The 25,130-nt window shown below is 39.7% G+C and overlaps 1 protein-coding gene across 1 annotated transcript in view; it reads left to right on the top strand.

Annotated features, from left to right (window-relative positions):
* Nucleotides 1–25,130, top strand: part of STK32B (serine/threonine kinase 32B) — a 164,378-nt gene that overhangs the window by 34,291 nt on the left and 104,957 nt on the right. The window contains exon 3 of the mRNA XM_048304965.1: nt 2,008–2,159. Coding sequence (XP_048160922.1) covers nt 2,008–2,159 — 152 coding nt within the window. The remainder of the gene's footprint in view (nt 1–2,007; nt 2,160–25,130) is intronic.

Here is a 25,130-nt window from a genome sequence, read left to right as displayed (position 1 = left end):
TTGTCTTTACTGCCAGGTAAGAGAACTGAATGCCTTCTGGAGTCACAGTAGTGTTTCAAAATCTGTTTACATTACATATGTAGATGCTGCATGTGATCTTGGTTTGCCACATCGGTCAAACATGTAATTTTCAGCTGGGTAAAACCCCATTCTCTCAGCAGTCTCTCTAGTCAACCCTTCAGTAGGGACGTTTTTACTGTAATGGAACAGGAGACTTCTGCAAACACCTAACTCTTGGCCAAGTAGTACATGAAAATCATGATGCAAACTAATGTACATGACTGAACTCCTGGACTTAGGTTCTGAGCTAAAATCCCCAACTGTTGTACTTTATAATGTACTCGCTAAAATGGAGTCTCCAGATATTCTAAGACAGGATGTCAGGATTTGCCCCTAAAAATATTGCTTAGGCTTTTGAAGGACCTGTGGGAGCTTGAAAAATTCATTTCTGTCCCTTCTTTTCCCACTCAGTTTCAGCTCGATCCCAGTTGCTACTTTTTCTTCCTCCAAAAGGCCAAACACAAATCCCCATTGTTCCACAGGCAGGGTTCTTTCCATATAAATGTGAACCTTTAGTTATCTTAAGGGCATCAACAATATTCAGATTTTTCATAACAGTCCAAGGTGAAAAATGAAACAAAACTTCAGTACTCACCATTGTGCAAAACTGATGGGCTCAAAACAAAATGTTACCATCCATGTTTTCCTTAATAGCAGAACATCTCGTGATATTAGGAAAGGTAGTTAGAAACTCTGCTTAATCATGCCTTATCATTATAGGTTAAAGGTACTCTATTAACTCTGCTATTTGGAGTAGATTTGAGCTCAAGGACACATTTTATGAAAACAGAGTTTCAGAGAAACATATGTGGTTTGGCTTCGCTGGCCCTGTTCTTCCTAATTTCAGCTGTGGGAAGTTGCCTTAGTTACTCCTGATTGTTTCTAAATATTGAGTGCATAAGTTCCTTAAAATACAACTCGGACATAAAGGATTTCTTTTTGGCTGTCACCATGTTATAATCTGATCTCTGAGCACAAATTTCAAGAGTGCATATTATAATTTTTTTGTGCGTATATGGGAGCATGTATGTGTATGTGTGTGTACGTACATAAATATACAAATAAAAAAATAATTCCCACACCAAGTGAATCCAGAATACCTTTGAACTTAGACACTACAGACCTGTGATACCTAAGTCAGATGTTTGCAGTACATTCAGAACAATTGTCTATTTCTGTGTTGCCAAAAATTGTACTTAACCTGATGGTTGGTTGTGGTGCTTGTGACACTCTCCAGCTCCATTCTCAAGGTAAACTACCATGACAAAAAACAATCTAGACTTCCCATGGGAGTTCTCTTGACTAAGATTTTCTTCATGCATTTACATTATTTGACTTCTTTCAAAAAAAAAAAAAAAAGAAGATAAAGTAAAATCATAGAAGTTTACTGCCAGAGAGTAAATCATTGTAATGGTCTCTCATGAATTCAGAAATATTATGATGAATATCTGTATAAAAATTCTTTTTCTTTTCAACAACAATTAAGGGAGCATAATTCTGATATTTAGATGAAATATTGAGCCTCGGTAACACAGGCAAGGTTTATGATGCAGTAATCAAGATGTGAGTATTGACTTGTGGGAATGAGGACAATGATTGCGCATTTTCCTAGGCAGGAGGCAATAATTTCTCTGACTAATGAAATAGCATGTGATTTCAGCCATTGGCATGTACTCCTCTCAGCTTTACCATGTAACTTCTGAAAATCAGACACTTTTCTGGGTCCCCATTTGTTCTTATGCAGGGTTGGGTTGGTTTTTTATTAATTTTTAATCTATTACAAAGAATCCTGCAGAGCTGTGAAGTGAACTTACGAAGGTGTTACTCAGCTGTAGTATCCAGATCTGAATTAGTGAAATATCATTAAAGAATCCTTTTATTCAAAGTCACAATTGAATTCACTTTCTTAAGGTGTCAAAATTTTTCTTTTACTTTGCTGCCAATTAGGTGTGCATTGTACAGAAGAGAGACACCAAGAAAATGTATGCCATGAAGTATATGAATAAACAGAAGTGCATTGAGAGAGATGAAGTTCGCAATGTTTTCCGGGAGCTACAGATAATGCAAGGCCTGGAACATCCCTTCCTAGTCAATCTGTGGTAAGAAAATCTTTAAAATGCTTTCAAGGATTTCTCATTTTCTCCTTGTTGCTGAATCTGTTCAGATTATGTAAGGCTGGAAAGCTGAAAAGAACAAAAGATTTTTGGTGACCTCCTTTGTTAAAGGTATTAAGGTTTCACAGAGAATTTTTTTTTGTCATTAATATTTTAAGGTGTCTTTTTTAATTGGAATATTTAAGCATCATATTCATCTGTTCATTTATGGTTTGGTTTCTCTCCAAACTGTTACAGCAGTGTGTGGAAATGTGTTGTCCTGTCCAGCTTCATCATTTATCTGTGATAATACCTGGATTAAACATCTTTCATAAAGCCATGGAATATCAAAACCAATAATTCATTTAATTTTTTTTCTTGAGTTGATTCAGAGAAAAGTCAAAACTCAGTTACTTTCTAAAAATTACTGACACAGGACAGCAGAAAAGTGTCTTTTTGTCCCCTGGAATTTCCCTTATCTTCTCCATGCTAGCCACTGAATCTCTTGGTCACATATGAGTGTGAGAAAATGCTGGTCAAGCAATGACTAGTGTCAACTATACCACCAGCTTAAAGTATTTGCTGGCTCTTATGTAGTGTGATAATACTCGTTGGCTTTCATAGTGATAGTAGTAATGGGATGCAGAGTTTTCCTCCTTTTCTAATGACCTATATCATTCAGAAAATAAAAAGGTGGAGGGGACATAAATCATTATGATAATAAAATTGTTCTCTTTGTGAATAGCTTGATGGTCACAATGCACACTTGATCTTGTGTTTTGTGAGTTTTAGCTGCCTTACTTGAGGTCAGTGTTTTGCCCATCCCTTAGCTCACTCCTGGTGCCAGGTTAGCACTTTTCACCTTTTCAATTAAAAGCCAAATTGTGTTCTGTCTTGAGTGAACACAGCTTTAGTATAATTGCACTCTGTTATAACAGCAAAGCATTTGAACACAAAATTGGTTCCAAAATGACCTAATTATATATATATATATACATATATATATGTGTGTGATCTCCACTTGACATGAATGATCTGAGCTAATCTAATACCCTGTTGAAGGCTTAAAGAAAAAGATATAAACATTGTGACTATAATACAAAACTTTTCCAGTATATTTTCCAAGGTTCCAGCAACCTGTAGTCTTGGGATTTCTTGACCAAAGATATATCATATCTGTGCCTAGGAGCCTGTGGATTTCTCTGTTATGCATTTGTCTACCTTTCTTGAAATCCCACTAACTTTTGTTCTTTATCAGGAGGTATGGAAGTTTCCACTGTGTAACTACACACTGTACCGAAACAGTCATAAGTTAATGTGGTCTGAGAGATAAACATAACAGTGTTGAAAGACTGAAGATCAAATATTTATTGTGAAACAAAAACAATGCTAGATTCCCATAACAGAATTATAATCAGATGATAAATATTGTTTCTCTTTTTCTTTTTCCATGCCAAATATTAAACTTGAAATAAGCAATATTTTAAAATGGTATTAGGCATTATGATGCTTTTTATCCTTCCTGCACTTCTAAGGTACTGTCACAGGATCTCAAGACTCAAATGTTATACTATATGTGTGTATGAGAAATGCAGAAAATGAAAGAGAAATATAGTACTCTGGAGCTAACAAAACATTTCAGGCATACAGGACACTATTCAAGATGCTTCAGTGCACTAACCATGTTTTATATTTGATGTCTCTAGCTATGGTTATAGTTGACCAATGTATCCACAAGTACTGATCTCTTCACTCTCATGGCTGGTGACAGGACTTGAGGAAACATCATGAAGTTGAGGCAGGGGAGGCTTAGGTTTGATATTAGGAAAAGGTTCTTCACCCAGAGGGTGTTTGGGCACTGGAACAGGCTCCCCAGGGGAGTGGCCACAGCATCAAGCCTGACAGAGTTCAAGAAGCATTTGGACAATGCTCTCAGGCACATGGTGTGACTTTCGGGGTGATTCTGTGCAGGGCCAGGAGTTGCACTTGATGATCCTTTTGGGTCCCTTCCAACTCAGGATATTCTGTGACTCTATGATTCTGTATGAGGCTCTACTGACATTCAGGGACTTGGACTAACACTATCAGAACTGTAGAAATTTTTCCAAAAAATAATTTCATTGACCCTTATTATTTTCACCTGAAGTGTTCACCTCAAACACTGCACATTTAAATGTTTGGTGATTCAAAGCCCTGACTCCAGTGTGAGCTACTGAACTGCTGGAGAACCTGTATTTCACCCTGGGATAGCAAAGGGAAATCTTGAGCCTGAGCCTTCCCAAAATTAATCTAGTCTACCCCAAATAGGTCTTTCCTCGTATCAGGCTCATAATATGTTTCTATAAAAATTAGCCTTGAACAATCCTAAATGAATTTAGAATAACTTCTGATATATTTCTGGAGTGTCTACACTTGCAGGCTACAGTAGCATGTTCCAGACTTCTGACTTCTCTGTCTCAAATTTCACCTGAATTTCAAGACATTCTATGCATTATCTTCAAATAATGATTTTTGTTATTGAACTGCAACAAGGGAAAATCACAAAGACCATAAGTGATCTGTGAATAATGGTCACATCTGTTCTGTTAACACTAAGCCATATGAAGCTTTTAAACATACGAATTGTATTTCATTTATTTAATATTTGAAACTACATTTCAAATGTAGTTTGAGAAAAGGAACAATGCAAGTATGAATGGAATAGTCCTTAAATATATTCCCAGAAATAATGTCTTAAAATAACATTTTCATTGATTGTAGGTGAACTAGCATCCTGTTTAATGTATTTTTACTTGAAATTTAGATGCAATAATAATTTGCACCAAATACGTTTACATTGTAGTTATAACTTGTATTAGATGATTAACACAAATCCATGAATTTTCCTCTTATGAGTCAATTCCTGACATGCTAATGGAAGGAAACAGTTGAATCTGCATTTCTTCTGTAGTAATTGCAGCTAGATTAGTTTCAGAGTTAGATTTTGTTGTTTGTTTTGTTAATTGCACTGTAAATGTACAAAGGGACTGTAACAGGAGCCACTAACGCTGTATTGTTTCAGGAACTGGAATAGTAATTTAACAAAAACCAGTTATGTCCTGCTGTATGGGGAATAACACAGCAGCAGCTTGTTTAAATGACAAGGTTCTTCTGGCCTAGGCTGGCTTTCCAGCCTCTATCACACTCTCTCAGGGCTCATATCAGTTTTCAGGAATCCTGTCTAAGGTATGATTTGGTAACTAAAATCCAGAAATCAAAATACTTTTATTTTTCCTAAAGTATCCTGTAGGAACAATTTCGGTGTCCTTTCTTTTTCTTTTTTTTTTTTTTTGCATTGGGCTGAGTTGAAATTAAGAAAAGTTGAATCTTTCAATTCAAAATATCAAATCCTAAATCAAAGCTGAAAAGTATATTTGGAGGAAATTCTGTCATGGTAACCTTAGCATGTGTTTGTGGGACTGTCCCTGACAATGATGCCTTTTCCTGGTCTTAAAATCAAGAGGCATACATGGTTAGAAGGGGAAAAGGGATTTTACCTTGGTATTTATTTTAAGGATCCTTAGGTGTACACGTCCAGGTCATATGCATCGAGATGCACACCGCCGAATCTATCTCTGTGTCTGTGTCTCTCTTCTCGTGTCCCCCCCAACATTGGGTATGACATTATAGGTTTTACTAATTAGCATATCTATCAAAGATTCCCCAATGAGAGGCTCAAGTGAGTCCCCCTCCCCAAGGAACCTTCCCTTGGATGGTTCTATCTTAGTTTACAGAATGTGTTCTGGAGAGGACCTTGGGGTCTGGGGCACACTGATCCCTAGCTACGAAGCTTCTAAAATGTTTAGTCTCTTAGCTTGACAAACAAGTCCAAGAACGTAGGCAAAAAGCACTGAGAATACAGAAGCTGTAAAAAGGTATAACAGGGGTATAAAAGAAAAGGCAAAAATCTTCATGGCATCAACAAGAACAGCTGATTCTCAAAAGTTTATCATCTGGTCTTCAAAATAAAATTAAAATAGTAATAAATCTCCCAACAACTCCTTGAACAAAAGGGAATACTAACCAAGCACGTTAATCTTTGTTTGAGAAATTACATCATCAAAAATAAAAGTTGGCAATTCAAGAAACAAACATGAATACTGGAAAGTCCTTTGGTTTTTCATGATAACTGAAGAAAGTAATGAGGTATGTGCATACAATCTGTCATCAGTTAAATTCTTGTGGAGAGAAAAAGAAGAGGAAAGAGGGTGAACATTCTGTGGTGGGTAGTTCTGCTGGATCTATCAGTAACCACAGCTTACACAAGAATACAGAGCAGCTCATATAAAAAAAGGGTAGCATCTCAACTCTCAAAGATCTCTATTAAAAAGCTTTTTGAGGCTCATGCATCTTCTCTGAGCTTTATTAAATTTAACTTCACAATCTCAACCTATAAGTCACATTATTTGAAGTATGAACTGTCTTTCATAACATCTGACACAGAAAGGAATTACTCTTCTGTAAATGCTCATAAAGGCTTGGAGGATAACAGTGTTTTTCAGGAAGGGTTTGGGGTTGATTTATAACCTTCATTTTAGAAATGAAATTGAATAAATGCTTAAAGCCAGTTTTATCACCATTAGAGGCATTTCTGATAATAGAGATTCCTTCTTAAAATAAAATTCAGTCTGTTTTTTATCAGAACTTTTTTTGGCCTGGGTATTTCAAGCATAGATGAATGGGCTGTGGAAATGTCAGCTGCCAACTTGGTCCTGCCTCGAGACTGTTCCTCTCTAATATTCAGCATTTTATCCATGTTCATCCTTCCCCAGATAGCTGAGTGTCCCCTGGGCAAGATGCGTGGTGTTCCTGAATGTATTCATATTTTAAATACATTTCTTACAACGTGCATTAGGACTGAGACAAGAGCCAGGTTACTTGCCATGTACCACTGCCGGTAGGTTTGGTATTATGTGACTTGTCCTCAAACACAAGGAGATGTTTGAAGCATCTACTCTGAAAGCTCTGAAAACAACAAGGCTTACCACAAAAGACAGAAATTTTTTTGCAAAAAAACCTAATGTATCAAAGTGGTTTCTATGCTGATGTAGAACTGAAAAAACTGAAAAAAAATTGGATCATTTCTCAAAAGTTTTGAAACATTGAAGTGATCTTATTTTTAATAGCCTTGCTAAATTTTTTTAACTTGTCAGAACATTTTCTAAAGCAGCAGAGGGAGAAGGATAACCATTTACTTTTGTCAGCTTATAGGTCATTTTCCTAGTATAGACAAAACAATATGTTTGATTTATTTAACAAGCCATGTAGAAGTGTTAGCTGCATTCTCAGAGTGGCTGTATACTGCGATGTATTTTTCTTTTGACTCATCAGTCTGCAGAAACTGCATGTATTCCATGACAGACCCACAAAAGTACATTACTGTTACCAGCTACAGTAAAGCCAAGTTTCAAATCAGTGAAAAGTGAAGAACACACATTGCAGCAAAAATGTTCATGCGTTTCTGAATTCATCTAATACCCCAACGTGCCTTCAAAAGAAAGAGAAGTTAAAAAAGAGGAAAAAAAAAGGATTCTGGAGACAAGAAATTATTTGTTCAGTCTCAAGGGTTGGATGGGTTGCTTAATGTATGCACATTTACAGATGCATAACTGGACATTAACACTTCCCTGTGAAGGTGCTCTTTCTAGAATATTTTGGGAACGATGTCACCTTGGACTGCACCATAGCATGGCTTTGCTCCTCAGGTTGGCATCAAAAATGTACATAAATCTACAAACTTAGGGAAGCAAGAACACCTGACCAAGTGTTTTACTGCTGGGTGGAGATGAAAATGACCAACCAAGGAGCACCAATTACCTATCAGAGGCAACAAAAGGAGGTAGTTTAGGTCAGTCTCAGGTGAGCTTGCTTAGTGGCTGTGGTCTTGTGGCTGCTTAACTTGCCATGATATAGGAAGCCTAATCTGGAATGAAGAGATTTTATGGGGGGATTCAAAATTTCTTTTCTGACAAGTGGTGTGACTGGCTTTCTGAGCTTCATGAGACACCACAATAAAGGCTGTGAGTAAAGTTCATGATCTAACAGAAAAATTGCTTTATGTTTCTGGAAGGGAGCAGTGGGGTTGTGTTGTTTCCTGCTAGGACACAGGCTGGGTGTTTGCTACTGTCCTGACAGCCCCGTGCTGAAAAGGAAAGGTAACCTGCACTGATGTCTGTCTTCATAGTATGTGGTGGATCCCAAAAAGGTAACGAAACCATCCTGACACAGATTCAGTTCTCCTGGAGAGTAATGAAGATGCTCAATGCTCTTCACTCCCTTTGGTTATACCCAGCTGCTCCAAGTCTGGTTTATGTGGAGAAAAACTATGGTGTTGTCCTCATTGGCTATGTCTATACCAGTAACTTAGAACTAGGTATCCTTTCTGGGCTCTCAAACCCAGTATTTCATGTTGCAAAATGTTTCTAGGCCTGCTCCCAGCCTTGCTGTGGGCTGGGGCATGAGCATCATCCCAGAGGAGCCCCAGGGGCAGCCAGATTGCTCCCAGTAGGTAGGCAGCTTGCAAACCCACATCTCCCTGGGTTTGGGAGCTGACCAGGTGCAGGCATTTTTGTGCCATTTGGTCTTAGTGCATTTGGACAACAGTCACTGACATGTTTATTGATGCAACATGTGTTTCTTTTGTGAATTTAGCTGAGGTCATGAATGCCAGGCCATGTAATCGTGGTCCATTTCAGGTATCTGACAGTGTCTAAGTTTTTATTCCAGCCAAGAAGAGATTTTAAATCAAGGGAGAAAGATATATTTAGCATCTTGTACAGATCTTAGATGGGTGAATTATTTTTTCTATAGACAAAGCAAAGGGTGAGTACTTTCCTCAAATAGCTATCAATTCTTCACTGCATTAATGTAAATCTGAAATAGGCGAAGATATTGAAAAAGACTGAAAACATTTTCTGTTCTTTAGAGCCTTAGAAGAGATAATGATGGAAAAAGGGCAGGGAAAGGTGATGAGGCAGCAGGAAGGGTAAGATAATTGGAAGAAGAGAGTATGGAAGAGATTTGACTTCAGTTGTAAATGTTCAGGATATTATTTCTAGCTGTGGAAATTACATCGGACTCAACACTGCCAGCTGGCAACCTCTGGGTGTTTGTGCTAAATCAATGTTAGCTGTAACATTATCACCAACTGATGAATGCGTGATCCAACAGTTATTTATTTTTTGTGCTGATTTTAATACCCTAAGATAATAATTAACAGTATTGGGACACTGTCTGGATAAATTTTGTTCTGGTGACTAATTATTTCCTGTGAGAAATTGCTGTCACTTTGAAATATATATCTTTAGGCTCAACTTTAATACATTCCTCTTAAAAGCAGGAATTGGCCTTTAGCATAGTTTAAGTTTTGATCTTTTTTGCATTAGAAACTGCTGCACGAGATATTTCATCTCCTGTGTGTCTCGCTGCCTGCCAAGACCCTTAGGAGTGTCTGGATCATTCTTACTGAGACACACACTTTATTTGCTGACCCCAATAAACTTTTCTCACAGAAAGCTTTCACTGCAAGAGGAGTCCTATTATAAATATTGATAAAAATCAAACTTCTGAGAAAAATAATCTCATCTGTTTTAAAAATTTTCATTTCCAGTCATGTTTCTCTTATGAATTTGCAATACTTACCTTGTTCTGCCTTCACAGGGGGGTACCCGCTACCCAAAGCAGACCCTCTTGAGCTTGGAGGGAGCCTTGGCCATGTCTCAGGTTTGTGGTGTAGACAGCTGCAGTAATCCTCTGCACATTTATGGCAGGGATGAGTATTATTCCTTTTGGGTGGATGCAGAGCTCCAGTGCTGTGGCAGGGTTATTCTCAAGAGAGCATGAGAGCGGGGTTTTGGTACTCTCAACCTAATGAGGTGTGAAAGAAAGAAGGAAAGCACTTAGATATTACTTCAGTCTCCTCAATTGCCACTTTTGGCAAGCAGTGGTTTTTTTTTTCTTTTTCTTTGTTTTTTCCCTTCCCTGCTATAAAGTTTATGAATGCCAAACACAATATCTGGAGTGTACAATTAGACTGATAACCAAGGTTCTGTAGGTAAAGTGGTTCTTGTGACAGAGTAATAAGTACATCATGTAAATCTACTATTTTCAGTCAGGATCAATTCTTATGCTGTGGAAACTGGGACTGCAATTAGCCTGTAGTAAAGGCTGTTAAATGTAGATTATACAAGATGCAGCTAAGCACTGTGCTAACAAAGCCCAACCACAGTGGAATGGCCATCAGAGGGCAAAACTGTCTTGGATGCACCTATAAAACCACCCAAAGGGTGAATGTAAAGTAGGTGATCATTGTAGAATAAAAATAACACTTGCACTGCATTTCTTAACACTTGCACTGCAAAACTTTGATACTGAGCAGATCCTACAGATATACAACTAGTCCACAAATGTTTACAGTTATTATAGCTATATAAATTTTTCCTGGTTTGCTTTTGAATATATTTGTGGTTTTAGTGATGATGGTTTTTGTTCAAACCAGATAAAACACATTGGTGAATTCCTTGTTATTTATAACAGAGTTAAAAGCTGAAGTAAAAGTCATAGTAATGATACCAAAAACAAAACCAAAGCCCCCATGGAACTAGCAAGAGATATCAAAACAGTGACAGAAGGACAGAACAGAAGCCTAAGTTTGCATATATGGGAATAAGAGATGTAAATAAATGATTAAATAACAATAAAAATCCTGAGTGCAAGAAAATTTAAAATTTCCATTGTTGGAACTGTATCAAACAGACTGAATTTTAAATGGAAAATAGTGCAATTGAAGAAAGCAGGAAGTTCTGTAATGCATTAATTTGCCTGCCTAGGAGAACCTTTGCCTTATCTCATTAAAATTTATCAAAGCTTTTATTAATTTAAAAGTCAACTACAGATTTTTACAGCATAAGTGTGCTTTTAATTCCATTTTATTGAACGAAAATTGTATTTATTGTGCTTGTAAAGTGCAGTTAGAACCTGATACTAAGACTTCAGAAAATTATTAATGGTATCCTGTTTCAAGATTAATGACAGTTTTGCAGTGTAAAGTTCTAATGAGAAGAGGATAACTCTCATGTTTCATAAGTACATGACACATAAGGGAGGATTTAAGGTTCCTTTTCTATGATGATGTACATTTTACAAATTAACATCTGGACCAAAGAAAGGTCATGAGCTGTGAAGATGACTATTAAAATTCCTCTGCAAAATGGATATAGCCAGTAGGAAAATTACTTCTGCCCATCAAATTCTCTCTAACTACCTAAACTAGAATTTATCCAGGGTGCAGGGAGCAAGTTCTTTCTTGCCAAAAGGTGAGGTGGTGGTATTGAATCTTGTTGACAAATGAGCAAGTGAAATAGAACTAACAGAAATAATTCTTCTTCTTGATCATAGCTTTCACAGCCTCATCAATAGATGGGCTGGGAGAAGGATGAGAGAAAATACAGGTGCAAACAAAAATGGTAATGAGCTTGGTGAGAATGTGAACGGTGGGCTGAAAGGAGAAGGCATTTTTCTCCTTTAGTGGGTACAAAATCTAACCTAATTAGAAAGTGTAACCAACATCACTGCATAAATCAGATTCTTCAAGGTCTGGACTTTCTTAACTGATGTTTAAAAATGAAGAAAGCAGAAGACAAAATCAGGTTTTGTTTCTCGTCTCTCCAATGAAAGAGAGATGAACTACAGACTTCTGTGCAAGTTGTTCTTTCTGTGGAAGTAGAAAATTCTGCAGCCTTTTTAAAAAATAACTAAGTATTTTGTTTGTCTTGAAGTAGAGCACTTGAAATTCTCTCTTGAGGAAAATGTTCTTTATTTGAAGAAAATATTCAAAACCTAGATATTTCTTCATAGAGAAAATAGCTTGGTCATTGATAAATGATCAAATGATATGATAAGGAGGAACAGCACATTCTAAGCCATATCTATTTAAAAGGAATTTTAGGAGTTAAGCTTCATAAGGCACTAAAAAAATGTAGAGATATCATTTACAAGTGAAGATATTAACATTTGAAAGGAATAAAATATGTTATGCTGGTCTCAAGTATTATCCTTTTTATTATTGTTCATCGCTTAGTTAATGGTGACATCTGTAGTTTTGACAGTACAGTACTGAATTCCTCAGGGAGCGTAAGCATGGCTTCTTTCCAGTCAGTACAAGCAGCTCTGTGGAATTGACAGGTAGGACATTTCCCATTTCTTGTACCAGCTTTACTGTATGATCGTGGTTCATATGGTGGGCACCTGCCTATTTTTACTGGGTCTGGGAAGTCTGATGCTGTTGCAGTGGGGATACTGCAACACGCATATATCAAACCAGGAGTCCCGTGGAAAGGAAATATATATGGACAGACAGATTCTTGATAGCTGTTTCAGAGAGATGTTTATTTCTCCAGCCGCATGGCCGGAGCTCTGCTGAGGAACTGTTCCAGTCACGGGACCAAGGGTCCTTCTGCCCGCGCAGGGAACACAAACCAACCAATGGGAACGAGGCTGAGCAGGGGCAGGAAACCCCGTGTCTGTGCCCTCAGGGCCCCTCTCCCAGGGCTACATGGCAGGGGAGGAGACCCCAACACCTCACCCGTTTTATTTTAATAAAAGGAGAATGAAAACAACTGGATAAACATAACAAGAACAGTTTCAAAACAAAACAAGCCACCCTCCTGAGTCTTTAAATGTCCAAACAGATTCTCTGGAACATCTTAGGGCTGACAGAAGGGAGACAGAATTCTCTGAGCATGCTTTGTGGGGAAACTGAGGCAGGAGAGGGTTTAACTTCTTCCCTCCCCCTTTTCATCCCCCACTCGGCATTGGAAAGGGATTTTTGGGGAAACAATTGGCAAAAGCATGGTTTTGTGAGGGAAACCATGGATGAAAAAACGGATTGGGAATACACTGGGGGTAATAGGACATAGGGTAAAAGGGAAAGGTGGGATTAGGAAAGGGAAACTGTAGGGGGGGCTTACAATGGAGATACTGTCTAACATGACTACGATTTTTTGCATATATACTGCCTTTTACAGGAACACCATCAGGCCCAGTGACCTGCGATGCTTGTAACCCTTTTCTCCCTAGTACAATATTAAATTCCACCACCTCTCCATCTCCCAAGCTTGGGATGCATTTTTCAGGGTTATTCTTTTTAATAGCAGTTCTGTGCACGAATATGTCTTGCTGGTTGTCACACCTTGTTATAAAACCATAATTTTGCTTAACATTATACCATTTTACTATCCCTAAGGTCTTAGTTGCTATGATCTTTTCCTTTTTCCGAGTGGCTGCTGTTTTCTGTCTCGCTGCGTCTTTGCTCTCTCCTTCGGTCGCTCCCGTGTTGGAATTGTCGGGGCTGCTGGTGCCTGCGCGCTCTTCCCGGGGTCGCGTTCGGGGCTGCGCGGGCCGGGCCGGGCCACGCTGCTCAGTTCTCCGTGCGTCGCCTCCTCTGGTCGCAGCTTCGCTGCCGCTGCCGGGCGCTGCACCCACGTCTCGGCCGGGCCCCCGAGCGATGACTCCCCCGCGCCCCGCTCCAGCGCGCGTTTCGGCTGGGCACGGCTCCGTTCCATCGCCACCGCCGCCAGCCGCCGCCCGCGTGCCGCCCCTCTCGGTCGGGCGTTCCCGGGGCTCGCTCCACCACGCGCTGCACAGGACCGGGCAGGCACCGCCGGGTCCCGCTGCTCCTGCCGCGCCTCGCTCCGCCACCGACACTGCGGCTCGCGTGGCTCCGCCCGCACGCGGGAACTGCCTCGCTGCTGCTCGCAGAGCGCTCGGTGCACGTGGCCTGGGCCGCACGGTCCCTGCGCCAGGCTTCCCTTCACCAGGACACAGCTGACATTGCTCAACAGTCTCAGTAACTAAATAATATTCACGAAAATATTCTTCCATCGGCATATATTTTGACTCCAGTATTAACTGTGTCCAAACGGTTTTCCAAAAGCCCTTGGTAAGAATTAAATCCCAAGAAACATAGAAAAAGTTCTTAAACAACCATGCCAGGAAGTGTTTCAGTTCTTTTTGAGCTTGAATCAAGCTAAAATTTACAAATCGTTGTTCAAGAATCATTTTAAGTTTAAGATAAATGTCCATATGCGGCTCTGAGAGCCAAGAGTCTTCCCACGGTTCCTCCATAGTTCAGGTATGGAATAGCAAAGCAAAACCAAGAAGAGGAATCCAAAGTTTCCAGGGTTTACTCACACAAATCAGTCGCTTAGGGATCGGGGATCGTTCTGCTCACAAATCTCCACCATTTGTTGCAGTGGGGATCCTGCAACACGCATATATCAAACCAGGAGTCCCGTGGAAAGGAAATATATATGGACAGACAGATTCTTGATAGCTGTTTCAGAGAGATGTTTATTTCTCCAGCCGCATGGCCGGAGCTCTGCTGAGGAACTGTTCCAGTCACGGGACCAAGGGTCCTTCTGCCCGCGCAGGGAACACAAACCAACCAATGGGAACGAGGCTGAGCAGGGGCAGGAAGCCCCGTGTCTGTGCCCTCAGGGCCCCTCTCCCAGGGCTACATGGCAGGGGAGGAGACCCCAACATGATGCAACATCTTCCATTGATATTCAACCATGGTGTAGTTGCCTCCATTTCTGCAGTCTTCAGCAAAGTATGGTTTGAGGCAAGCTACCTGCAGTGGTCCTATCACTCCTCTAAAAGTCTGGTGGAATATGGTGTATAACAAGGTTCCTATGAAATAATAATGACTAAACTCTGATTCTGATCCATATTTGGGATCACTAAATTATAGAATGGTACTAATGATGCATAGGGGTTTTTAGCATTTGTTCAAGTGGAAAGTGGAATTTTAGTTGCAATGGAAAATTAGCAATTAGCATACGAAGATATAAGAATATTGGTAAGGCAGTCTTTTAAAAAGCAGTGACACATTGAAAATATCACTGTGAGTATCTGGAATCACAGAGTGCAGGGTGTTTTTGGGACTAGCTCTGAGCTGACTGCCTCATGCACACGTGCTGTCAAGAACTGAACAGCTCTTCCTCCACACAGCAAGTAAAAAGCTCTTTGACCATTGTGCACCTCACCAGACTGAGACAGCTAAACAGCACAACAGGATTCACTCAGACTAACAGAGGAAAAAAGGAATACTCTTATGACTTTGACAAAGTTCAGTGCTCAAGAAGAGTTAGAACTTTTCTGCTGGCACTGCTTTTTCAGCGAGCTTGTATTTAAATTTCCTTTGAGTTCTTAAAAAAACTCCACACAGTGTCTGTCTGTGTTCCTAATCAATCATTTTCGTGCTCAACAAGGTCTGTCACTCACTTGTGACATATAGAGAAATGCTTGCTCAGATGTATCTCCTGGGTTTCCTCTGTGGCTGGATGAACCATGTATTTTTTAATACCTCTCTCCTTCTCTTTTGTTTTCCTTTCTGTAAATAATTCAAGAAAATCTTATGACCTTTCAATAGGGTTTTGACACACCAGCTTCAGGATACCCCATCAATAAATATAGAGTTGCCTGTGGTTCTTTCTTTAGCTGTCTGTTCATTACAATTGATGCCACGTGCACAGTATCTGCATAACCAGTGGCAATGGTTGATACTCTCAATTTTGATGGAATTTATCTTTAATTATTATTTTCACAAACTTTGACAAGTATAGCCTGTTTTAATAACATCCTATATTCATTTTTCTATAGCTGTTCTAATGAACAATTTCATTTCACACTTTTTTTTTCTTTTATCTCTCTTACTTGGGAGACAGCTGCAAACTTTTCATGTCACTGAGACTCGTGCTCTCCTGTATGTCTGTGTTCTTTTCCAGGGACAAGAGAAAAAGGGGACCCTCCAAATTGTTGTCCAGCTTCTGTTTAAGTAGGAAATGCTGGCTGAACAATGCCTCTACAGCCTTACAAGCATGACTTTTTCGTAAGCTATAGAACACAAGAGACTAAGGATGCTGTCAGACACAATCAGGCTGGGGAGCAGTGCTGAGCACAGAAGAGGGCAGGAGTCACAGCTGAGGCTCCCAGCCAGGCTGACAGCATGGGGCAGCTGGAACAGGGTCCTGTCACTGCCATGGACAGACAATTTGGTGCACATCAGCAGAAATCAATATGCCCAAACATTTTTTTTCCCTGCTTAATCAGTTGTGTGTGAAGTGATTCAGTTTAACATTGGGAAGATTCTTTGTTTTATTCATTCATAACTCCCAGAAGCAGAGGATTTATAGTTATAATGAAATTAAATTATAGTGTCCAATAAGCATCTCCTTCCCTGAGACATGGTGGGTTTTGTTGCAGTCTAGAATTTGTAGTAAAGACAAAATCCTATAACTATCCATTGTTTAACCTGGGAAAAAAAGTATTACTTTTATCTCCTGTCTAACTTACTTGCGGGACTTGATTTTGTAATGAGTAAAAAGTTCCAGTTAAGCCTACAGGATGTTCACCCATCCTATCCTTTCCCATATTCTCTGGAATACTGAATTTTTAACATGAAGCTGCAGCAGGGTGTAAAAGCATCACATGTACCATTGTGCTTGCAGAGCCTTCTTCTAAGGACAAGACTAGAAAAGCAAGATATGGTGGTTTGTACTCTTTTAAACAGTGAGTCTTTGGGGAAAAAATCAGATGTGGAAGTAAAGTACAGAGGTACCACAGTACACAGATGAATTAAACCTGGCCAGTGACAAAGAGTTTAATGAAGAGAGATCCTTCTTTCTCAACTATTTCTTTAACACCCTCTTGCCACCATCTTGATGCTGCCTCCCTCTACCAGTACCCACATCCTGACATCTCTCATGGCAACCTGACAGGCTCTTACTTCTAACCCAAGGGGATCCTTGATCTTATAGAGAGACTGCCAGGTTGCAGGGTCTAAATGAAAGAACAGTTCAAAGTGGTGTTTCCTCCTTTAAATTTAGCCCTCAAAATATATCTGGGGGAAGAGTGGTGGGAGAGACTCTCTTTTATCCATCTTGTACTTCTGACTTATCTCCATTTTTAAAAGTTTTTATAGCAAAACATTTTTTTTTTTGGCAGAAATCCTTTAACCATGCATTTGAAAATCATGTTGTATGTGCTGCCATAATGTTCCCAAGTATTGCACAATACATTTGCTGTACAGAAGAATGATGAGACATTAATTAGTTTCCATTGTTTCTTTGCCTTTAATGTAGGTTTCCATGACAGCAGAGAGAGAGAAATCAGTCAGAGCCAATAGTTAAAACTGACAATTTGCATTCTGGTCAGTAGCCTTACAAATGTGATGTACATTTAAATAATTAGATTGTCGTAGTGTTTGGTCACATATTATACTGCTGTGTCTTTATTTACAGAGTCTTCTGTAAAAATGTAGACTATGATGAGATGCTGATCTGCAATTTTGACTCTCTGCTATTTACAGAATAGTCTGTTCAAATACAATAAGGGGTTTTATCCTAACTAATGTAGTAATATGGAGTAATAAAATCAGGGTAGGAGTTGTTATGCTGTAGCCTAACTACACAGTTATATGAAAATCATGTGTAAAGATGCCTGAAAATAGTTTTAACAGAAAATGCTGTACTAACTAAAATCTAATTTTTTCTTTCTTCCAAATGTCTGTCTTCTACTAGAAAAAATTCTGAAATCCAGAATCATCTTGATTCTCTAGTGTTGGCATCGATTCTCCCGCGAATTGTAGTCTGGTACATTTGCTTCCTGTTTCAATCAAGAGACAAAGATGAAAGGAGTTTAGGCACACACAGCAATCTAATTTACACATATTTACATAGGTGTTTTTAAGAGAAAGTTTGTATCTTATTGTAAAAAGTGCTTAGAACAAAATTCTGGAAATGTATGATTTCTATCAATGTTCTTAACCATCGATGCTAGCCTGTAGCACAGGTATTGAAGATAGCTGTAGGTTTCCTCATGGAGAACCGCAAAGAGTGGAACTATGAAGTCATTGTAAATTTTCTCAAGTGCTGATAGACAAGAAATTTGGTTTTAATACTCTCTTGCTGTCAAATGGATCTGATATGGGTCTACAAAATAAATCAGTCTACTCCAAAACATTCAGCTGACTTCGCCTGAACAGTGTTTCCTATCTTACAGTGCTCCTTTTTTTGGTGTGTGCGTGATGGAAAGCACTGACATATTTTGTTGAAACACACACATGCACAATAATTCCTCCTATTTTCAGCTGTCTTTCTGGAGCATCAGGGTCTGTGAGTATCTCTGTGAGTATAGCTCCAAAAGTTGCATCTGTGTCTCACTGGTACAAGCCAGAGACATTCCCACTTCTTCTAAGGGAAATTTCAAGCAGCAGAACCTTCAAAATACAAAAGCTGGGGTCAGATACCTGCGGAACAGTTGTCACATTTTATGACAAGCTGGGCAAAGTGCCCGATTCAACTATTCAACATGTTCAGTTGAAAAATACTTGCTGACAGCTGGGGAGAGCTGTGTGAACAGGCTGTGACTTCATCAGAGCCAGTTCTTGGTGGTATGTAGATGATCAGAAAATGAAAGTTGTGTGCTCCACCCCTTCCCCAAACACCCTCAGCCTCACCCTGGGTCCTTCTAGATGTCATCTTACGGATGTCTCTGAAGGCCCAAGCAACGGACTGTGCTATTTATCGAGTGCAAGATACATTCCCACCCTGCTCCTCCAAAGGGGTCACGTACCAGGCATAAGAAAGGGGATTTTGTACCTTGCACCACTTTCTGCATATAAGGAGGTATCACAAGTTGTAGAAAACGACACAATTTAAAATCTGAAAGGACCACACAGCTCAAAGATGAACACTTTGGAGGAGGCTTGAGCAGTGGAAGGAGGAGCTGCTTGTTTAAACTGGATTTTTTAAAGGAAAACAGTTGGAAACAACTGCAGTGGAAGAGAAGACAAGATATGCCCAGGATTTTTGAGATAAATGGTCTCCACAAAAGGTTTAATCAGGATGGATGTTATAAACTTTCACTGAATAAGTAACAGTGGACTGGAGAAAGTGGTTGCTGTTATTACTTGTCTTTCAGGAAAAATTGTATAAATTCTGCCTTTGGCAATTAAAAGGTCTGCTTTGTAAAAGAAAGGCTTGCTTTGGCACACCTGCTACTTCTGCTAACATTTTAGAAATGCAAAGCTTGGCTGCTGAAGAAAACAAGGCACTTGTAAAGCCTGAGGATGGCTGTGTGTACAAGGTAGCTCTGCAAAAATGAAAACTCTGAAAGTGGTTTGATGTGTAAAGATGTGATGAGAGTGAGAAGAATCACTAATTAAATCCCAAACTGAACCTCCTGATACAGGATAGATTGGAGAATTAGGTCATTACAAAAATGACTTGGTTGAATGGGAGTCTGATTACAGTGGTGACAGCCTGCCTTCAAAGAGAAGGAATTACAGGGGAGGGTTAGAGACTGGTTCAGTGTTTGTGGGGATACTCAAAACCCTCCTCTTTGGCTCAGTTTATTTTGGAATAATTCTGCCTCTCTCTCTATGTGCTGCTGATATAATCTGAGTACAGACTAACTGAAAGTAGACATAATGACAGTGAGAATGGTAATGGGGGTTTCTGGACAAAGGTAAGTATATTGGGTTGACCCTGGCTGCAGTGCAGGTTCTCACCCAAGCCACTCTGTCACTGCCCTCCTCAGCTGGATGTGAAAATAGAATAAAAGGCTCATGGGTCAAGATAAGGACAGAGGAAGATCACTCACTGGTGACCATCGCAGACAAAACAGACTTGACCTGGAGAAATTAACTTAATTCTCACAGAAACCACACCTGCAGCCCACCTGCTACAAAAAGCTTGCTATGCTAACCTGGTGGAATAAGTCTTGGAGATGAAGGATGGATTAATGTTTTATCTGTAAGGGGATATGAAAACAGTATTTGCAATCCTCTTTTGGTGTACCCACAAGACTGATCTGTAAACGATGTGATAGTGTGGATCATCTATGAAATCCCCACAAAAAGCACAAGCCTCAGAGGCAGAAAAATAAATGGAATTGGGAAGAAGCCTTTGTAGAGAAGTAAATACAATTCTAGCAACTTTCAAGTTGGATGAGGCATAGAAGACCAGTGTTACAGGGGCTCAGAGAAATGGAAATAGCTCACAATTTAACCAGGAGCAATTACTATGAGGAGTAATTATGCCACAGAAGGAAAGAAGTGTGCCCAAACAGCTGGGAAGCAGCAGATAGCTAAGTACCCTGCAGAAGAAACCCTTTTCCCCTGAAGGAGCCCAAGTGTTACGGCAGCTTGAGAACAGGAACAATCATAATTCTGGTAAATGATATCTTCCCCTGCAGTAATGCTGTTTTGGCCTCTGACACAAGCCAATGTAAGTATCTTAAAGACTATTTTGTCTCGACTCCTTTCTTCACTGCCAAAGAGAAGGGAGAAAAAAGGACAATGTAAAATGCTGTGTGACGTGTGCCCGTGCCTGCCACTTCAGCAGCTCCTAATGCTTGAGGAGGCTTCTGTAACACCATCCTCTGTGGTGGGGTGGGCAGGTGCGAGGGCTGAGAGAAGAGCTTTTCTTGAGAAAGGAAGAAGGCTCTTGACTTTGGTTGTATAATCGAGGGAGCAGGGTGTAGCTGAAGTCTTAGTCTGGTGAGAAAACTAAGGATTCTGTGCCAAAAATGTCTACAGGATGAAACAGTATATTTTATGTCTTAAGCAGCTTTTATCTACATTTTTCCTTTGTTTTTCAAAGTGTGTAGACAGTACTGACTTTTATTTCCCACATGAGATCTACTTATTACAGCACCTCACTAACTCGCGGAAAAGAAACACCTTAGACAGTTGGAGTTGTGGTCAGTTTGGGTAAAATATAGGGAGGATTCCTTTTTTAAGTGGGGTCTTTTATTTTGGTTTTGAGGATAAGGTTGGTTGTTTGTCTTTTAAGGTATTATTGTAAGGCAAAAGATGCCATAAATTTGCCTTCTAATTTTCTGAATTCTTAGGCTAATAAATGTGTTACATTGTGCGCTTTGGAAGACAAAATTTTCTGTCCAGATTGGCAATGAGAATATCCTTCTGAACTCAATCATAATTTTTTTTTTTTCACGGCCTTGAGAAAAGTATGTAGATTTCTTTCTGGTCTTTTGATTTTGTAGCTGTCTTACCATCTAAATTGCAGCAAGTTCTTTTGGAGATGAGCTTTTTTTAAACTAAGATTTCAACTGAAAGTAACATCTCTTGCCTAAAAAACTGTGAAGTGAAAAAATGTCCGGTGTTGGAAAGTACTGGAACACCATGTTTTTAGTACAGTCCCCAAAGATTCAAGGGTTTGGGTTCCTGTAGCTCAGTTGGTCTTCTAGAACCCATGGGCTCTTTAGTTCAGACCAATTTTGATGGCAAATGAACTGAGATAATCCAAAATGGGTTGTATTTGTCTTATAATAGAAAATTAAAATGCTCATGAAGAGGTACATTTACCCATAGCACAGGGTCAGTCCTTCCTGGAGAAAGATGAAAAACTGTTGCAACCAGCAGTCAGTAACAGAGAGGTGGCTAAAACTTCTGACTGTGTTTTATTTAGTTCTTTCAGGCTGTGTCTGTATCAGCAAGGAGCACACTGCTTGCCCTCTAGGAATGGATTTCTGGAGTGAAGCAGTGGTTGCTGAGGTTTGAAGACCCATGCTATGCTCATTTCAGGGTGCTTTGCTTCAGTGTGGGTTTGTGGACTGGGACCATGGTGGTGTACACTGGGACTCCCAAGTTCCCTGTCAGTTTTTGCTTACGATGGCATGAGCACCCGTTGCACCTCAGGTGCATTTGTTGTGTGTTGATTGGCCAAGCTCTGCACATCTATGGTTTTAGTTAAAATCTTGGGGTATGTAAATGATTACAGCCCTGGAAATAACATGGTACATAAAGTTAGAACCTTCAAGGGGAATGTGAAGAGTTATGGACCAAAACTATGAGACCAATCCAAAGATTCTGTGGGTTGATAAGCAAAGCAGCTTCATGAAGGCAAAGGCAAATGGGATGGTTTCCCTTGGGATAAAGCCCTGCCACAGTGCCTTTGGACCGTGCCAGTAGGGCAGGCAACCTGCTTGGACATGAAAGGTCCTTCCTCAGTATTACAATAGTTTGGCCTCCTAAGGTACCATGCAACAAATATTATTTTGGAATTGGTATTCAAGGACCAGGTTCAGAGCAGTGAAAAATCTTTAACCCTCATTAAGCAGTAAGAACCCCTTCATTCTGTAGATAACTCTCTCTGACATTTCAGACATCCACGACTGATTTAAATGTCATTGTGTTCAGCAAAGTCTCCTGCTAATTGCTAGTCTTAAATATCCATTTTATACCACTTCCAACACTGTGTAAAATTATTTGATCAATATTTTATGGTTGTGGCTTCTTTAGAGGCAGAACCATTGATTTTACTAGTTTAAATCAAAGATAGAGGACTGTCATAATTCAACAACAGTAATTACCTCATTGTAATTAGATTTAGGTGTATAGTAATAAGCAATCATGGTAGAATACAAAAATGATAACTGGAGGCTTTTATAATTAAAATTGCTAATGGTGAGTCATAAACAGCTGCTGAAAGGGAGGAAATGAAAGATGCATCTGTGGGCATTTTCAGCAGCCAGATCTGTTTCTGCTTAAACAGGAAGCAGCCAGGTTATTGGAACAAAGTTTGTTTCAGAGGAATAGCTGAGAGGGAGCTGGTACCTGTCCATCCTTCAGTGAAGCATATGCCTCTCTGATGAAGCTGCCTAAACCCTCAGATGAAGTTCTCATCCATATAAGAAAAAAGGTTGCATCTGTAATGCCAAAATTATTTATCCCTGGTGTAGATAAAAGATCAGGAGCTGGCTGTGGAGAGAGGAATTGTTACCTACCATTCATGTTCCTCTGCCTTTGAATTTCTTGAGTTTCAGGAGTCTGTAGCTGAGTGCTGTCACATGCACTGTCAGTGCATCACTGACATTTGCCTTTCCTCTAGGTGTATGCTCTCTGCTGGGAGCACCACACTCCTAAACCTTCTGAAGAGTATTGCAAGGAAAACATACCCTAAGGGTTATTTTGCTCAGTTTCTGTAACACTGAAAAACATATATGTGGAATAAAGATGAAAATTTCTTCCACTTCAGGGAGAGGTTCTTGAGATCCAGTGAATTTACTACTAACAGTTTAAAAACTGTAATTTTTGTCTTGCACTTAAAGTTGTGAACAGCACAGAATTAATTAAAATATGGCAGATTTTTTCTTTTTTTGCTGAAGTCTCTGCTGTTTCAAGTTCTATATAAATTCCCATAGAGAATGAGTATGAAATTATTTCATTCAGTTGTGACAGCATTTTTCTTGCAATTAGCAACATTCATCACTCCATAAGGGAAAAGCTTACAGCGGGTTAAAGGCAAGAAATTACCAGACATAGCTATTACATATTTTGGGGTTTCGTTTTGTTCTAGCTATATGGGTGAGAAGATTTGCATTAGGTCTGAATTGTATCACCAGTTTTATACCAGTGTAATTTTCTGAGTTAATAAGGCCACTGTAATTTTGCTCTTAGCCCAGAATACTCATTCTAATCTCTCTTCCCTTGAGATGAAAATCTGAAAGTAGAGCTTCTCACGGAGACTGTTTTTCTATGTGTTTAAAAGCCTGTTCTTAAAGTTTTCTTCCTCCTTTACATCTTTTGGAGGTTGATCACAAAGCAATTAATATTTCTTGCCGTGCAAGCAAAGGTTTGACTCAGAATGACATCAGTTCCTGTCACCACACAGCTCTTCTCCATTTTCAATAGGTTCTGAGACATTTTGGCTGGGAATTTACAAAGTTGAAAGCTGTGGAAGGCACAAATTTCTCTTATGTGCCAGTATCGGGACCAGTCTTCAGAGGCGTCTCAGCTCATCCAAGTGTAACTGGTTCATTCTCTAGAACTGACAATGTTCTGCCTTCTTGTCATCCACTTTCTTGCCTCTCCCTGCCTTATTAATGTACATCTATTTGTATTATTAATGTAATATTTTCTGGAATAAAGGAAATATAATCTTCCTTTCCCAAAGCTGCAAATGTCTTACCACTCATACATCGTCCTGTTATGCATATTTCCTAAATATGGGTGACTAAAATGGTTGTATTTAAAACATAATCAGCTCAATAATCAGCTCTATTGCTAGCAAAGAACTTGCCAAGTGTTGGTACAAGGAAGAAATTTAAATATCTGAGAGATCATTATATCTGTTTTTAAGGATCTGTCCCTGTTCTTACCGTTTGTTTCAGCCTGGTGTTATTATGGTTGACTCATAGGTACTGTGTACATGTGTGGACTGTTGTTTCTGACTGTCTTTCCCTTGTAGTCAGCATGTAGCCTCTGACAGCTGCATAATTCTGTGTGTTCTTTTACCCATTTACAGCTAATTTACAGCCTCAGAGCTTCTCCACAGAAATATTCAATGCTACAGCAAACTAGTACTTCAGTACTAGAAGCAAAGTTTCACAGATGTTATTTCTTTTTTAATGTGGTCAGTTTTATTTTGACTAAAACTTTCTGAAGACTTTTTTTTTTATTTAGACTAGTGCTGTAGCTGTCTCAGTGTCATAGGTTAGCAAGCATAGTCCCGGAAGGGATGTCCTTGCTAAGGGGTGCTTACAGCTTCCTCTGGGACCTGATAGAACCTATCAGCTGGCCAGTTTGAATATGGACAATTCTCTAAGCCACTTAAAGTTGTGACCGCCTCTGTGATCCACATTTAAGAATAGACAAACTCCCCCCCAAGCTCTCTCTCGTTTCCGGCACTGGGACAGGTGGCTGCGGGCCCTGTGCGGGGGCCAGCGGGCCCGGCCAGGCCCTGCTTGGGCCAGGCCGGGCCGGGCCACGGCCATCCTGAAGCCATGGACCTGTTCCACCTGTGGAACCCCCCCCACTGCCTTGCCGTGGGCAGCCGGAGCAGCTCGGCTCTCCCCCCTCTCCACTGCGATAAGAAACATTCAACATTCCAGCTGCAAAGCTGCAAGGCCGAGGTG

This window comes from Corvus hawaiiensis, chromosome 5 (genome assembly GCF_020740725.1).
Source record: "Corvus hawaiiensis isolate bCorHaw1 chromosome 5, bCorHaw1.pri.cur, whole genome shotgun sequence".
NCBI lineage: Eukaryota > Metazoa > Chordata > Aves > Passeriformes > Corvidae > Corvus > Corvus hawaiiensis.
The sequence above is the reverse complement of the archived record's forward strand: the minus strand, read 5'-3'. Positions and strand labels throughout refer to the sequence as shown.